Here is a 16605-nt window from a genome sequence, read left to right as displayed (position 1 = left end):
TTCGATTAGTACAGTTCACTAATAGTTTGATTTTACTTAATCGATTAAAGGAGGTTGGAATTGATTAAAACAATAACACATTCTTTTTTTATCAAAATTGTGTGTCACAAACGTCAAGCTGGAGTACTATTTCAAGCCCGGTGACACATACACTCCACTGAACAAAAACAATTGAAATTTCCAGTAACCACACAATGTTGATCCATTCAGCCACTGAGTTGGCCAAAGTAAAAAATTCAGCACCAGTTCAGTCTTCACTAAATAAGTGGCTATACTAAAAGCATTTTATTCATGTTATTATTACTAGTTCAATGCACGTGCGTTGCAATGGAAGCATAATATTTACAACAAATAATATAGTTGGCTGGGTATTCTCGTCCTTGCCGCTCCCTGTGGTGCCCGCCGATGTGGATCTCCTTGCACGACAGCCCAAAGACGAGCGTGGTGATGGCCTAAGCGATGAGGGGGACGCAACGTTGGTGGGCCAAGGATACAGGACGCGGGCCGAGCAGGTGAAGAAAATTGAGTATTTATCGAGTGGTATAAGGTGGGTAATTTATGTAAAATTTAAGATTAGTCTGCAGGACGTGAAGGTAGCACTACGTGATTTTTAAGTAGTAGTGATGTTATCAGTGTTGTGCGCTTAATTGACCAGCTAAAATAAAATAAAAAAACAAAGAATATATAGTTGAGAATTCGGGATGCATGTTTTGACATCTTGAAATTGTTCAAAAATTCATTTTAAAAAAATCGAAAGGCATCTTGGCCATCCATTGTTCCAACGGCCGTGACACCTATCTGATCATCACCCTCGTTGACTTACCTAAATTTTATTCTGATCGTGCTCCACCTCTCATTCCCAAATGGAATACTATACTCACGAATTACTTCCTGCACAAGTGAGTGACCCAATGAGACTACCTCACATATGCTCTTCTTGTATAAGATCACAGAAAGATCACGCAAAGTCTCTTTCCAACGCCACCATTGCTGCGATTCTTGCGACCTTGATCCTGACCGCTCCAATCTTCATATCATCTACAACCAATTCATATGCAATCTTATTTGCATTATCACATCTTCTGATCCGTGGTCAAAATCTGATCTTTGATCAGTTCTGTTCATCTTGATAATTCTATTGCACCATCAAGATTAGCAGTGTGCTTACTGCCTACTAGCACTTGGATTCTTGGTGCAAATTCTTTGATCACCATGGAGAGGGTGGAGGAAGCCAACCGGGCGGCCGTGGAGAGCTGCAAGAAGCTCGTCTCAGTCCTCTCGCGCCCGGGCGGCGACCCGTTCCGGCCCATGGCCGTCGCCACGGAGACCGACGAGGCGGTCGCCCGGTTTGGCAAGGTGGTAGCCGTCCTGAGCGACAGGCTCGGCCATGCCAGAGCAAGGGTTGGCAAGAGTTCACCTCCTGTCGATGCAAGCTGCCTCTTGGATCACCCGTCGTTAGCACCGTACCACGCTTCCAACGGCGGCCTCCTTGCCTCTACTCCTGCGACGCTGCCGGCGCCGCCGACGAGCTGCCAAGAAATGGAGGTGGCGCCGGCGGTGGTGGTGGCGCCTTGTGCCAACGTGACATTGACGCCGGCCAAGTTTGACAGGAGCATGTTCCTCGAGACGCCACTGCTGGATTTGAACTCTTGCAGCGTACTTCCCTCCACGGCCATGGCGGTGCAGAAGAACTCCGTGAAAGCTGGATTGGTTCAACACAACGTGGATTAATCACGGAACATGTGTACATATATACTGGACCTTGCGTAATCCATCCACCGATTTATAGCAACAGAATCGGGAGGATTAGAGAAGGAAATCAGCAAAAACAGAAAGAAGGATAGACATGCTATATTTGCGCTAACACGCCCCCGCAGACTGAACGTCGTTTGGACGAACATTCAGGCTGGACCGAAACTCTGTGAAGACCGAGGATGGCAGCCCCTTGGTGAAGATGTCAGCGTACTGGGAGGTGGTAGGCACGTGAAGAACACGGACTGAACCAATGGCGACCTTCTCACGAACGAAGTGCAAATCAATCTCAACATGTTTCGTGCGCTGGTGTTGCACCGGGTTAGTTGAGAGATAGACTGCGCTGATGTTGTCACAGTAAACAAGAGTGGCCTTGACTGGAGGGACGTGAAGCTCATGAAGAAGCTGTCGTAACCAACAGGTCTCAGCAACAGCATTGGCAACTGCCCTGTACTCAGCCTCTGCACTGGAGCGGGATACAGTATTCTGGCGCTTGGATGACCATGAGACAAGATTGTCACCTATGAACACGGCATAACCCGAGGTGGACTTGCGCGTGTCGGGACATCCAGCCCAATCGGCGTCAGAGTAGGCAACCAAATCGTGCGACGCGGACCGACGAAGGTGCAGACCTAGATCCAGTGTCCCTCGAACATAGCGAAGAATCCGCTTGAGAGCGATGAGATGGGGCTCTCTGGGATCATGCATGTGAAGGCAAACCTGCTGAACAGCATACTGAATGTCAGGCCGAGTGAATGTGAGGTACTGCAATGCACCAGCGAGGCTGCGATAATCTGTAGGATCAGCAACTGGGGACCCGTCAGTGGAAGATAACTTGGCGGTGGTGTCAACTGGTGTGCTACATGGTTTGCAGTCAGACATGCCTGCGCGGTCCAAGATCTCCAAACAATACTGCCGCTGAGTGAGAAACAAGCCTGAGGACTGGCGACAAACCGAAACACCGAGGAAGTGATGGAGCTCACCGAGATCCTTCATACTGAACTCAGACTGGAGGGCAGAGATGGTCCAGCGAAGTAAAGATGTCGACGACGCAATGAGGACGATATCATCGACATAGAGAAGGAGATAAGCCACGTCTCCGCCACGTCGACAGATGAACAGAGACGTGTCTGCCTTGGCTTCAACAAATCCAGTAGACTGAAGAAAGGTGGCGAAGCGGCTGTACCAGGCTCGAGGTGCTTGCTTGAGGCCATACAGTGACTTATTGAGGCGACAAACAGAGTTTGGCTGCGCAGGATCAACAAACCCAGACGGCTGCATGCAGTAGACTGTCTCGGCAAGGGTTCCATGAAGGAAAGCATTCTTCACATCCAGCTGGTGGATGGGCCAGTCACGAGAGACTGCCAGGCTGAGCACCGTGCGGACGGTGGCAGGTTTGACGACGGGGCTGAAGGTCTCGTCGAAGTCGATGCCGGGTCGTTGAGAGAAGCCGCGGAGGACCCAACGTGCCTTGTAGCGATCCAAGCTCCCGTCGGCGAGAAACTTGTGGCGAAAGATCCACTTGCCGGTGACGATGTTGGCGCCTGGTGGTAGTGGCACAAGATCCCAAGTGCGATTTTCCATCAGCGCCGAGTACTCCTCTTGCATGGCGTCGCGCCAGTTTGTGTCGGCGAGAGCAGCACGGTAGGTGCGAGGAATCGGAGACAAAGCAGCAGCATGCAGGTTCAAGCGTGAGGAGGGAACCCGGATGCTGGCCTTGCCGCGTGTCACCATGCCGTGGCTGTTGTCGACAGGGGAGATGCCGAAACCGACGACCGGTGGCCGTGCGAGAGGAACGCGAGCACTCCTGGCGCGCGTCGGGACCGTGAGCGGCGGCTGGAGGAGTGGCTCGCATGGCGCGCGTGTGCTGGACCCGGCTGCTGTGGAAGCGCCGGCAGAGGCCGGAGGGGACGCGCCGTCATGGGCCGATGTAGAGGCGTCGTCGTGGGCCGAGGGTGATGAAGAGGCCGACCCGGGTGCTCGTGAGGCCGAAGGAGCCGGCGTTTGCGAGGCCGAAGGAGCCGGCCCAGGTGACAGTCGCCCAGCCCAGCCGGGCGAGCGAGGAGAAACCGACGGGCCGGGGCCTGCGTCGACTGTTGGTGGAGACGGCCCGGGAGCAGTATCAGGGGAAGATGCGCCATGCTGCTTGGGCCGGCTGGAGCCAATCGGAGCCTGTACAAGTGAAGTGAAATCCTCCAAAAAAGTAAGATCCATAGCACAAGCAGGGTCGCTGGACTTTTCGGCAAAGGGGAAGGTGTGCTCATCAAACACCACGTGCCGAGAGATAATAACCCTGTTAGTGACCGGATCGAAACACCGGTATCCCTTGTGTTCGCTAGGATATCCAAGGAAAACACACATGGTGGACCGTGGAGAGAGTTTGTTGGGCGCGATAGCGGATAGGTTGGGGTAACAACGACAACCGAAGACGCGAAGATGTGTGTATGAGGGATGGACACCGTGGAGGGCGAAGTAGGGAGTGTGTTGGGCTAGGGTTTTTGTGGGGTGGCGGTTCATAAGATAGGTGGCGGTGTTGAGAGCCTCGACCCAGAAAGATCCGGGAAGATGTGCCTGAAACAGAAGCGAGCGTACAATGTTATTAAGAGAACGAAGAGTACGCTCAGCTTTACCGTTTTGAGGCGAGGTGTGAGGGCAGGACATGCGCATGGTGACACCTTTGGTGAGGAAGAAGGACCGAGCGGCGGAGTTATCAAACTCGCGACCATTGTCGCACTGGATGCTGCGAATGGGTGTGGCGAACTGTGTTCTGACATAGGCAAAAAAATGTGAAAGAGTGGAAAAAGTGTCGGATTTTAAACGAAGAGGGAATGTCCAAACGTAATGAGAGCAATCATCAAGAATGACAAGATAATATTTAAAACCTGACACACTGGGAACAGGAGAGGTCCACAAATCACAATGAATTAACTCAAAGTTTGCCTTAGCCCTAGACAACGAAGTAGCAAAAGATAGGCGAATGTGACGACCGAGCTGACATGCATGGCATATGGTGGAGGTGCCGCCTTTGGGGGGTGGGATGACCGAGGAGTGAGCCAAACGGGTGAGGGCGTCGTGACCAATGTGTCCAAGCCGGCGATGCCAGAGTGTGGTGGTGGTGGCGGCAAAGGAGCTGGCAATAGTGTTGAAGAAGTTCGCCGGAAAGGAGTACAGGTCGCCGAAACTATTGCACCTGGCGATCACGGTCCTGGTAAGTAGATCCTTCACAGTGAAACCAAATTTGTCAAACTCGATGGAAAGATTGTTGTCAGTGACAAACCGACGAACAGAGATGAGATTTTTGATAATGTCAGGTGAAACAAGAACGTTATTAAGAACAAACGTCCTATTAGCATGAACAAAGGAAGTATTGCCAGTAGCGGTGATGGGCAAAAGGGAACCGTTACCGACGATAATGTGGGAGGGAGTGGAAGAGTTGGGTTGGGTGGCAGAGGAGAGGATACCGGCGTCCGAAGTCATGTGGGAGGTGGCTCCGGTGTCCATGTACCAGTCTGTGGAGGCGGGTGCCGTGAGCGTCCCGGTCTGAAACAGACTTGCCAAAGTCTGCTGATCCCAAGCAGGAGATGGGCCGGAAGCACCATAGCAGGCCGACGGTTGGGCCGACGTCTGCTGCAACTGTTGTTGCTGAGGGAGGCCGGCGGGGGTGTAGTATGGGCCGGCCTGTACGTGGGAGGCCGAATGCGGGAGGCCAGCAGGCCCGCCAGTCATGACTGCCCCCGCGAACGGAGAGCCGCTGGGCCGAGGGCTCAAAATGCCTGGAGCGCGCACCACTGGGCCGCCAGGCCACATCTGAATTGTGCCGGCCCAGGGGTGCTGTGGAGTAGGCCAGGCCGGACCGGCGCGGGGCTGTCCAGCGGCCTGACTCGCGCCCTGGTTGGAGCCGCCCCCGTTGCGATTGCGTCGGCGCCGGTTCTTGTAGTTGCCGCCTTGATTCCCGCCGCCGCCTTGATTGGGATTCCCAAAGCCCGTGGCGTGCGCTAGGTTCATGCCGCCGGTGCCGCTACGGTTCCCGCCGGCGGTGGCGGCGATGAGGGCGGTGGAGGAGGTGGTGGAGCCTTTGGAATCCTTGGTGATCTCGGCGAGGATGAGTTGACTCCGGGCTTCGACAAACGTCGGGAAGGGTCGTTGCATCGGGAGAATAGTTCGAAGATTTTCATACTTCGGGTTCAGACCATGTAGCATGGCGAGGACGAGTTGTTTCTCGGTGATGGGGTCGCCGAGTTCGCCGCGGGTGTCCGCCATCGCCTTGAGACGCCGGCAGTAGTCGTTGGCGCTGAGGTCGCCTTGCACGAATGTGTGGAATTCCGCCGAGAGGTTCATGGCGCGCTGTTCCTGATGACCAAGGAACATTTGCTCGAGGGAGAGCCAAACGATGCGCGCGGTGACGACGGGCTGCATGACGGACTCCAGGAGGTCGGCGGCGATGGTCCCGTAGAGCCACGTGAGCACGACGCAATCCATCCGTGCCCATGACGCGTGGTGAGGAAACGCGTCGTCGGAGAGGACGTGGTCGGAGAGGGCGTATTTGCCGAGCGTGACGAGGAAGAGGCCACGCCATTTGGTGTAGTTTGCGGCGCCGAGGTCGAGGACGACGGGAACGAGTGCCTTCACGTTGAGGACGGACACCGCTTGGGCATGGAGAGCGTCGACGTCGTCGGAGGCCGGGGGCGCGCCCCCGGAGGCGGAGCCAACGGGAGCCTCGTCGCGGTGTTGGGGAGGTTGCAGACCGAGCGCGGTGAAGAGGCTGGCGAGGTCGGGGCCGGTCGAGTCGACCGGCGCGCCGTGAGAGGGTGGCGCGTCGACCGGCGGGAGGCCGAGAACGGCGCGGAGAGCAGTGGCGTCGACGGTGACCTTCGACGAAGAGGGCGGGCTGGATGCCGTGGTCGCCGCGGTGGACGGAGGGACGAGGAGCGCAGAGATGGCCTCCTGGACGGCTTTGACAGCCGCGGCAGAGGTGGCGTCGGCAAGAGCCGTGGCAGCGGCGATGTCCTCCGCCGAGGCTGACTCGTCGGCTGGACGGAGCGTCTTCCGGATGGCTAGGGTGGCTGCATCAGTGACGGAGGAGATGGCCGCCGAGAGGGCCGCGTCGTCGAACGACATGGCGCCGGCAAGTAGATGCTGGTGGCGGCGGCGAGAGAAAGCTAAGGATAGAGGAGAGCGGAAGCGATAGGATTGGTTGAATCTGATACCATGAAAGCTGGATTGGTTCAACACAACGTGGATTAATCACGGAACATGTGTACATATATACTGGACCTTGCGTAATCCATCCACCGATTTATAGCAACAGAATCGGGAGGATTAGAGAAGGAAATCAGCAAAAACAGAAAGAAGGATAGACATGCTATATTTGCGCTAACACTCCGCACAACTTGCAGCTGTCCCCGCAGCCAATCCTTGCACCGCCACCACTCATATCCAGTTCCAGCAGCAGCAGCCGCAGAAGAAGCAGAAGAGCTTCCAGTTCGATCAGACGCCGAGCGGCGAGCACTTCCACATCGAGGTACCGGTGCCGTTGCCGCGGGGCGGCGGCGGCGCCAAGGAGGTGATCAGCTTCAGCTTCGACAACAACTCGGTGTGCACCTCGTCGGCGGCGACGTCGTTCTTCACTTCCATCAGCAGCCAGCTGATCAGCATGTCCGACGCCGCGACGAGCTCTGCCGCCCTGTCGTCGAAGAAGGCGTGTGGCAAGAGAGGGGAGGACGGCAGTGGCGGCAAGTGCCATTGCCCAAAGAAAAAGTTGGTGCCATTTGCACAAGTGTTTCTTGGCTGAGGATTTTCCTACAAGATGTTGTGATTTTGGTGTGGTGTTTGTTGCTGATGAATCTCTGCAGGAAGCCAAAGGAGAAGAGGGTTGTGAGGGTGCTGGCGATCAGCGACAAGAATGCGGATATACCGGCGGATAATTTCTCTTGGAGGAAGTATGGACAGAAACCGATCAAAGGATCTCCTCATCCAAGGTATGTATCTTGAGCAGTTTTCGTACGGCCTTGCTAATTTTCAATCGCCTGAAAATTTCTTAACTGTTTGGTTTCATTGGTTTGTTACTAGCAAGAACTCATGTCCTACGTCATGCAAATTAAGATGCCATGGCAGCCATGGCAGTGCCATGTTCTTTGTGCTACTGCACTTTGATCACTATCAAACCAGCAACTGAAATACATCGGTTTACTCCAAACTCACATTTGAGCAATTGATGAAACGTTGAAATCGGAATTAGTAGCCTGGGAAACAGTTTTCGTCAGTCAGTCAGTATGCAGTTCTGAGTGAGAGGAGCAATGGAATTTTCTCCTTAATTTGTGCGTGCAGGGGATACTACAGGTGCAGCAGCAAGAAGGACTGCCCGGCGAGGAAGCACGTCGAGCGGTGCCGCAGCGACGCCGCCATGCTGATCGTCACCTACGAGAACGACCACAACCACGCGCAGCCGCTGGACCCGTCGGCGCTAGCCGCCAACTCAGAAGCCTGAGGATCGGAGGCTTTCAATGTCATGAGCCATGGACACAGATTTCCTGCGATTCACGGGCAATCCATTTGGCTTACACAGCCACCCGGATCGTTCTCAGAGCTCAGCTTCAACTCGATCCGTCCCAAGAAACAGGCAGTGCAGGAGCAGGAACATGCATGAAGCATCTTTGGTTGTTCAGTCTGACATAAATGAAGAGCAAGCAAAACTGTAGCAGAAAGTAGCATGCTTTTCATGATGTATAGTGATAATTTGATGGGATTTCGTTGCTTTTCTTTTCTTGTCTTTGTTCAGCTACATTAGTTGGGTTGAGAGAGACATCTACTTTGTGCATCCGAAAGACTAGATTGCCTTGTTTTAGTCTTTCTTTCTCTGTGACTGCAAATTACTTTAGCTTATGTTTGATCATGCAAAGTAGCTGTGGTCGTCAATGATGCAGAATCCAGACATTATCAGCTTGTTCTTTGCTACATACTACTTACCTAGCTAATCTTTCCTGCTATCTACTGTAGATGTGAGGCACGAGTGATTGAGAATGTTGACACATCAGCTCCTGAATCATCACAGATTCTTCCAGTAGCTAAGAGCAGTGATTAGATGGTGTTTTTTTAGATAATGGAAAGAACGTTTCCGGCTCTGCACGCAGCCTAGAGTGATTAGATGCTGTACCACTCATCCCCCGTCTTTTCCGAGTCACCAACGTGAGGTTAAGCGCATTCCATGGTCCCTAATTGGCATTGTCACCACAGCGCACTCTCCATAATTTAATTTACTTGACTGATCGAACAGCTCGATCAGTTGCTGGAAGCACTTACCAAATCCAAATTTAAATTTAATTCCCTCACGGTGTTTTAGACTTTGAAGGAATGAAATATCCTCAAAGAACTATTCATAGATAGAAACACGTGTAAGTTAACAATATTTTTTCTCAAATACGCAGTAGAGCTACGTATCTTTATATTAGATAGAAAATGAAATATGAGATTACACGATGACCCGACGGGTCAAAGAAAATACCAAAGGCATATCATACCAAACTGAAAGTTTACACGCGTAAGATCAACTAGGTAAACTAAGGATGTCTAAGGTTAGGTGATTGAGCCGACGCGGTGTAACCACTGCATGGTTATCCCTGACTTCTTTGCCCCGGCTTCGCACCAACAGCAGATGTCATCCCTGATGAAGTTCGAAGAAATGTGGTGATTATTGAATGTGATGTCATTGCGAGATAATCAAATTCTCCAACAAACGAGAAGGATCAACGAGTCCAAACCTTGCCAGAGCTCGCTGTCAATGTGTCCTCACAGATCAATCCACCAACTACACAACATAGTCGTTGATGCCGGTGCATGGATTCCTAAGATCCGTCACCATATCTCCCTAGTCAAAATATAATGGAGCAGAAGATGGTCAGTAGTTTCTGAAAGTTGCCAGCAATGAGCGCAGGAATCATCGGTTTGGAGGCCATGCCGTCGTCGCCTTGCCGCTGTCCAAAATCGGCCATGAAGGGCCAACCAACCGAAGAACTTCACCTTAGAGGGAGCCTAAGCTTTCCATAACACCGTTCGAACCGGACGGAACCTAAAAACATGGCCTAACACGTGTAAGTTAAAATACACATGTCAGAACTATAATTTATGTATCAGTCTTCTTGCACCGTTATTATTATTATTTTTTACTATTGCTAGTATATTTATTATTATTATTATTATTTTATCATCTTTTTAGTTGGATCTTATAGATTTTATCCCTAACTTACCTTAATTTGCTTGAGATAAAGGTTTTGTTGTTGTTGTTGTTATGGTGTTTTAGACTTTTAGTAGACTAAGCATGCAGTTAAGCAACTGTCAGCTGCTAATTCGGCTGGATCGGTTCCGGTCTGAAGGTGCCCACATCCACATGCGTGCGTGAAGGGAGATACTAGATGATCAGCAGGACCGTTAGGGCATTAAATGCACCCCCACAAAGGGCGCCGATGATTCGTGGCGCTAAGCATGTGTATACCCCTGTGCTGTGGATCTTACTGACACTAATCCTGATTATGTTCAGGAGAGACGGAGCTGGCACACGATTATTTCGACCTCGCTTGATTAGCCTGTTGATCATTTGCAGGGCTTATATACTGTATTTGAATGATAAATTGAAGCTATATGGCTGATGTGATGTGTACAGTCTGTGTTTCAGCTTCAAAGCAACTTGTTCTTTGATTACAGCTTAGATGCTCTGTATACTGCAGTACAGAAATTTCTTAGGATTTTGTAGTAGGGTAATGGGCTATTGGCTGTATAATAACGTTTATTTTTTTCAGTGCTTCAATAATTCAGTTAGTGACAACAAGCACTGCTCAATTTGTTTCTATTCATGGCCGGTAACTTGAGGCTCGCATCACTGTTCTCGTCTGACGAACGTTGCCAGCTGCAAGACTAAAAGCAGGATCAGAATGATAGGAGATGCTTGAGATAAAACTAGTCAAATTCAAAATGGAATTAGTCTTTCGTGAATTGTAAATAGCAGAGGTCCACGCGGCTAGCTACGGATGTAGGTATTTCACCAACACCTAGTAGGGGTTGACAAGGCAAATGAACGGGAATTTGACTGCTAATTTGTCCTTCTATTATAAAATAAAAACTAGTATACTGCTAAGTAATAGCTAGCTGGTAGCAATGCACCTGTAGTGCAGTCAACATTATCAGCTGCAGAGAGAATGGTCGGGGTCTTTGCTATGTGAGTGAGCACAAGAATTATTAAGGTTGCAACTGTAGTGTGGACACTCCAAAGATCTCTCAACCTCCCCAAACTGTAGTATACTTGATGCTCCAACAAACTTCTGATTGGTATACTTTTTAGATAAATGTGAAAATACATTTCTCATGCTTTAATAAAAAATAGAGAATGAAAACCGCCAGCGCACCGCATGGACTAGATAGTTACACTATGTAGTTACCAAGCCATGTTAGGAAACACTTCTGAACCTTTTCTGGAATTGTTGGTATCATTCAGCACAAAGACATTTTCGGAACTGTGAGGCTGGAAAGATTGAACAGAACAGGCTGCTTTGAGCAACGGATCTGAACTGGCAGAACTGCAGGACATGCTGCAGATGCGTATCGCGTGGGAGCAGACCGCTGTTCCTCGCTGGTGAAACTTGAGCTGCTCGGCAGTAGTGCGTGGCAGAAGGGTAAAACTCTGCAGATGCATGGCAGCAACCAGTTCAGTCGTTTGCCTTTGGTGTTCATCCCAGCCTGAAGGATGTTTAATCCTCCAAGGATGACTGAACTGAAGGCAGGTTGATGGGGAAGAACAGAATGGACAAGGTCACGGGAATGGGCATTCTGCTGAACGAGACCTGCAGACCATTAGGATTAGGATTTAGGACACCACGGAGCACAATAAACACAGGCAAGGGGCACTGCCTTTAGTAGGATTAGGATGACAATCGGGTATGGTGAATACAGGTAGTGCTCATCTATATATGTATCTGTCAGTTTTTTTCACCCGTGGGTATACTTACGAGCGACCATGGGCGAAGAGCGGGGACCAAACTCGTCGCCCGCGGGTACTCGTCGCCTGTGGGTATTCCCATTTACCCGCAGTGACACGGTGGCGGCGCGGCGCGAGACGGGGTGGGGCAGAGCGGCGTGAGGCGGTGGCGCAAGGCGGGGGTGACACGGTGGCATGAGGAGGCAGGGCAGGGGGCGGCGCAAGGCGGCGGGGCGGGGCAGTGGGGTGGTGGCGCATGGGAGAGAATGGGAGTGGTGGCCGGTGGTGATGGTGAAGGTGGCCGGCGGCGAATGGGGCAGAGATGCGGTCACTAGAGACTATCAGTAGCTGCAGTGCACCGCAAGGGGGGCATATGTGTGCTCCCCGACCAAGGGGCCCGACAGCGGCACGGACGACGGCGAGTGTGGTGGTAGCGGCGGAGCGAGGATGCTGATGTAGCGCAGGCCGGCGACAGGGCAATAGGAAACTGGTGCGTGGCATAGCTTCCATGCGTCGAAGAGCTCACCATGGTATGCATCGGCGTTGAGGAGCTTCAAGGCAGTGACTCGACAGTGAGCTTGAGGATGGCGGGGTGGGAGCAAATCTGTTGTGGGCGGCGGGGCTCTCAGGGCGGAGGGACGACGAGTCTCTCTAGCAGAGGGGCAGAGAATGGAGGAGGGATGGCGGACGACGACGACGTCGAGCGACGCGGTATCGAACAACAGGGCTCTCAGGGCGAAGGGTGGATGGACGACGGTCCGTTGGAGTTTTCGGGTCTGAGGTTACGGTGGGGTTGGATTGGGGAATAGAGCGGACATAGGAGGGGCAGTGGCGTTAGATTGGAATTAGCCCACATATCATATGTATATAGACGGATAAATAGGTACATGTCTTGCCTATATCCATCAGGTAGCAATTTGCACTCGTGAATATACCATAGACAACAAATAAAGAACAAATCCACCCCCATTAAAATATTTACCCACGAGTAAATAGATAATCAAGTTTAATTGTCATCCCTACGAGAATCAGGTAGACGGGTGCCACAGGTAAAACCGCTCATACAAGAATCAGGAGATAACAATCTCAAAGACTGGAACTTTCTGCTAGCAGTTTTGTGCGATACCCATAAAAAAATCGGCACAAAGGTAAACCATGTCACGCAGCAAAAGCATAACCCACACAACCCATAGCTGTCCAGAAGTAACATGCACTTCATGAATCCATATGACCCTCTCAATTCAGAAACAGCATACAACTAAGCATCTCGGGCCATCCGTGACCAACAAGTCAGGGTAGCCATTCAAAGAACAACACCACAACAGCACAAACCAAGGCAGAGGTTTGGGTGAAAACTACACACGAACAGGCAGACATCAGCAGGCGAGCACACCAATCCATCCAAACATACAACACGGCTGCCGAGCTTTCATGACCAGCAGTGAGCAACACAGCAACAGACATTACAGAGTGCAGGTTCAAGGATAGACTGATAGTAGTAATTTTTCATGCGAAAATGGTGATAGAAATAACATGTCAAAATAACATCACAGTTAATAAAGGTTCCATGAAGAGAACGCTCGGTAAATAGTAGGTATACGGAGTTTGATTTAACAGCTCAAACTACAGAGAAAACTGAACTCTGGAAGAGAACAAAACCCCATATCTGACCTCACTTGAGAGGAATGAACCGCGAAGAGTGAGTGGCACCGATACCGGGCCTACCGTGCTTGACTGGCTTGTAAGAGATGGAGAACTCTGCAAGGTAGTGGCCAATCATTTCGGGTTTAATCTCAACCTGGTTGAAAGTCTTGCCATTGTAGACGCCGATGATGCTCCCAATCATCTCAGGCACAATGATCATGTTCCGGAGGTGGGTCCTCACAGGCTCTGGCTTCTCACCGGCTGGAGCATCCTTTTTCTGTTTGCACGAATTTCATACAAGGACAAATGATCAGGATGCTAGATGTTAGAATAAATACTGAGATGTACGAAAAAAGTTTGCACGGTGAATACTGAAACAGTAGCAAAAGTTAATCAACTGGCATCATCAGTATCGAACGGGAAATGTTGACTAAGAGATAAAATGGTCCATGAAACACAATTATACATCTTAGACAACCAATAACAAACCCATCCTTGGTAGAACAGATAGCAGCTAAGATGCAACTGATCATACTGGGTACTGGCATGTTATTATGAATTGGCATTTCAATACCAAAATCCTTACTACCTATCCACCTAAAATTAATTGACAAAAAAAAATCCCCAAGATTAACTGAACAGAAATACTAGCCTACGAAATGTGGATAAAGATACAAGATTCTACCTATTATATAATAAAAGACAGAACAGGGATAAGTGTAACACACGCACACGAAGGACTGAGGACATGAAGCACTGGATTTTCTAAGGATACCTAAGAGGCTAAGACAAATAAATAGCAACACCTCCTATAAATGATTACTCACAAACTCAATAAAAACAAACTAGGATTTGGGAACTGAATTTCCATTAACTCCAAAAAACCTCTTAAAAAGTGAATGGCTTCTAAAATTAAAGAAAGAAAAATCATTTTCGAACCCATGTTTATATACTCAGCAATAGTAATATATAGTCCAATTAAAGCTAACAGTTAGGCCATCAATAGATTCAGTTAACAATCCTATTAGTAAAACGATATAGGTAACTCAACATGTAAACAGTTGTTCCAGATAAGTAAAGATCAGAGAGACAAGGTGGGTACAGGAATTTAAAAAGATGCTTCAGTTTAATGGTTAACTTCAGCCAGAAGCCAAACTTAGTAGAAAGCAATAATCTAAATAGCAATGTTCGCGTAAACGACGCGCTAGACGATGACTAGTCGCTAGTCAAAGCCTAGACGCAACTCTAGACGGCTAGACCGTCTAGACGGTCAACTCTAGTCAAAGACGGACTAGTCGGCGAATCTAGATAGTGGCTAGACGAGACTAGTCAGCTACGCGTGTGACTAGGCAGCCGTCTTGGCGATGCACAGTTTGGCATCTGACAAGTCAGTGCAGAAGGATTGTTTTGGCCGTGCGCGGGACCAAATTTTGGCCCCGAAACTATTCCCCACACCATACAAAACCTAAACCAATCCATCCATTCCCCATTCATTTATCGACTATCTCCTCTCATCTGTGACGGCACTGCTGGTTGGAGCCATTGTGCGCCCGCCCCTGCACCGTCGCCCACGGCCTCTCACCCGAGCCATCACCCGCTCCCGCGCCTACGCCTGCGCCTGCACCCATCTGCTCTACAAATCCCCTGTCGTGGGCAAGTACTAGCTCTAATCCCCAGATCCATGTATGCTCATCCTCCACCGGATCTATGCTCTAGCTCTACTCAACACAAACGGCACGCTCCAGATCTATGTTTGCATTTTTTGCTCCTACAATACAAAATCGTCTAGACCGTCTAGTCGGCCTAGTAGCTAGTCACACGGTGACCAACTGTCTACGTCTAGCATCTAGGTGAACATTGCTAAATAGACAGAACATGTGATTACAGGGGTAGAAATGCTAAAGTGCACCATATCATATGCTTCCAAAATTGACGACAAATGCATTTGAAATTCAATGAAACACCAGCAACAAAAATTACTGGAGAATTAGCATCATCCTATGCCTATCAAACATCAATCAGACATACAGCTATTGATTATAGCCTACATGAAACATGAAAACAAGTTATATTTAATTAATACTAAACCAGCATTTCGCAAATCTACAATGAATCAATAGGATGCAAGATCAAAAACAACTCACGTCACATGGTGGAACCTAAATGCATTTACTACCAAAATACATTTCATCCTAAGTAACTGGCATATTCCGTTGATAAAGCGGACATGCTAGTGCTTAGCAGCACAAATGCAGACCGCAGTTTACCATCCAACTGATCTAAGGGCATGATAAGAGACTAAATCGTTCAGCCCAACCGAAATGGAGCTCTGCACACGGACCAAGCAGATCTACACAAGCTTTGCAATCGACAGTTCACAATCTAACCCAGAACAAAAGTAAATAGAGCACCCACCGCCTTGCGCAACTTCTTGATGAGCGCCATCGGCTTCCTCTTCAGGCCCCTCTGGAACCTGCACAAACCCAGCACCACAACTCATCATCACACACCAGATCAGACAAAACCCAAATCCGCGAGAGACAGCACCACAAGCAGCTGGTTACCTACGGCGGGCGCGCGCGGGGAAGAGCTGGACGAGGTCGTCGGTGGACATGTCAAGGAGCGCGTCGAGGTCCACGCCGCGGTAGCTGTACTTGCGGAACGTCCTCTTCTTCGGCAGGCCGGCGGCCGCCACCTCCGTCTCGACATCAACGTCCGCCTACGACAAAACAACTCAAACGCATCAGAGGTCGGCGCAGGGTGGCCAATAGGCTAGGTTTTCGGGGAGACGCGCTCACCATGGTCGAAGGGGAGAGCGGTAGCTCGAGACGAGGCACCGGCGATTGGAGCGGAGGCGCTGCTTGTTGGAGGAGCAGGCGGCGGCGGTGGGTAGGGTTTGGAGCGCCGTTCGTGGGGGGTTTATATAGTGGTGGAGATGCCACGTGGCGCGCGCGTGATTGTTTGGGTGGTGCAGTTGCTGGGCTGAAATACTGGGCCTAGATAGGCCGGTCTGGCCCATGTGGGAATTTCGTGAAGTTCCCTTTGTGAGCCGGTTGCCTCATGGGCCGGTTGGGAGTTGCATTTTTGGACTTTTTATTTTTATATTTTTTAATCCGAAAATTGTGTGTGTGTGTATATATATTAAAGGCCATTTCCAATTGATTTCTCTCTTATATATAATATATAACACATGTCATGCATATCCAAGCCTTTCAAAACATGTGGCCATTTTAGGGTCCGAATTA

At 50.2% G+C, this 16605-nt stretch overlaps 3 protein-coding genes across 3 annotated transcripts; 2 read left to right on the top strand and 1 right to left on the bottom strand.

The window, feature by feature from the left end:
- Positions 1-870: 870 nt before the first annotated feature.
- On the top strand, positions 871-1731 carry LOC133914009 (protein WRKY1-like). Its single transcript, XM_062357176.1, has one exon. It carries the CDS (start codon positions 1213-1215, stop codon positions 1729-1731), a length of 519 nt encoding a protein of 172 aa, XP_062213160.1. The 5' UTR covers positions 871-1212.
- A 5398-nt stretch (positions 1732-7129) lies between these two features.
- Positions 7130-8374, top strand: LOC133914008 (protein WRKY1-like; the record flags this gene model as incomplete). The annotated part of the gene is made up of 3 exons (XM_062357174.1): positions 7130-7509; positions 7605-7730; positions 8080-8374. Coding segments are annotated over 3 exons (666 nt in total), but the record flags the coding sequence as incomplete, so codon positions are not given.
- Positions 8375-13201: 4827 nt separating this feature from the next.
- On the bottom strand, positions 13202-16268 carry LOC133915247 (small ribosomal subunit protein uS19-like). The gene is made up of 4 exons (XM_062358330.1): positions 16159-16268; positions 15925-16079; positions 15776-15833; positions 13202-13637 (listed from the first exon to the last, which is right to left on the bottom strand). Exons 1-4 carry the CDS (start codon positions 16159-16161, stop codon positions 13389-13391), a joined length of 465 nt encoding a protein of 154 aa, XP_062214314.1. The 5' UTR covers positions 16162-16268; the 3' UTR covers positions 13202-13388.
- Positions 16269-16605: the final 337 nt, after the last annotated feature.

Source organism: Phragmites australis, chromosome 4 (genome assembly GCF_958298935.1).
Source record: "Phragmites australis chromosome 4, lpPhrAust1.1, whole genome shotgun sequence".
Classification (NCBI taxonomy): domain Eukaryota; kingdom Viridiplantae; phylum Streptophyta; class Magnoliopsida; order Poales; family Poaceae; genus Phragmites; species Phragmites australis.
Note: the sequence above shows the minus strand (reverse complement) of the source record. Positions and strands in the feature narration are given on the sequence as shown.

What these genes read in the sequence shown, in the direction of transcription:
- LOC133914009 (XM_062357176.1), top strand. Translation starts at nt 1,213, where the DNA reads ATGGAGAGGGTGGAGGAAGCCAACCGGGCGGCCGTGGAGAGCTGCAAG.
- LOC133915247 (XM_062358330.1), bottom strand. An exon ending in CCCGCGCGCGCCCGCCGTAG is followed by an intron (nt 15,834 to 15,924) that starts GTAACCAGCTGC and finishes GGGTTTGTGCAG; the next exon opens with GTTCCAGAGGGGCCTGAAGA. An exon ending in TCAAGAAGTTGCGCAAGGCG is followed by an intron (nt 13,638 to 15,775) that starts GTGGGTGCTCTA and finishes TCGTGCAAACAG; the next exon opens with AAAAAGGATGCTCCAGCCGG.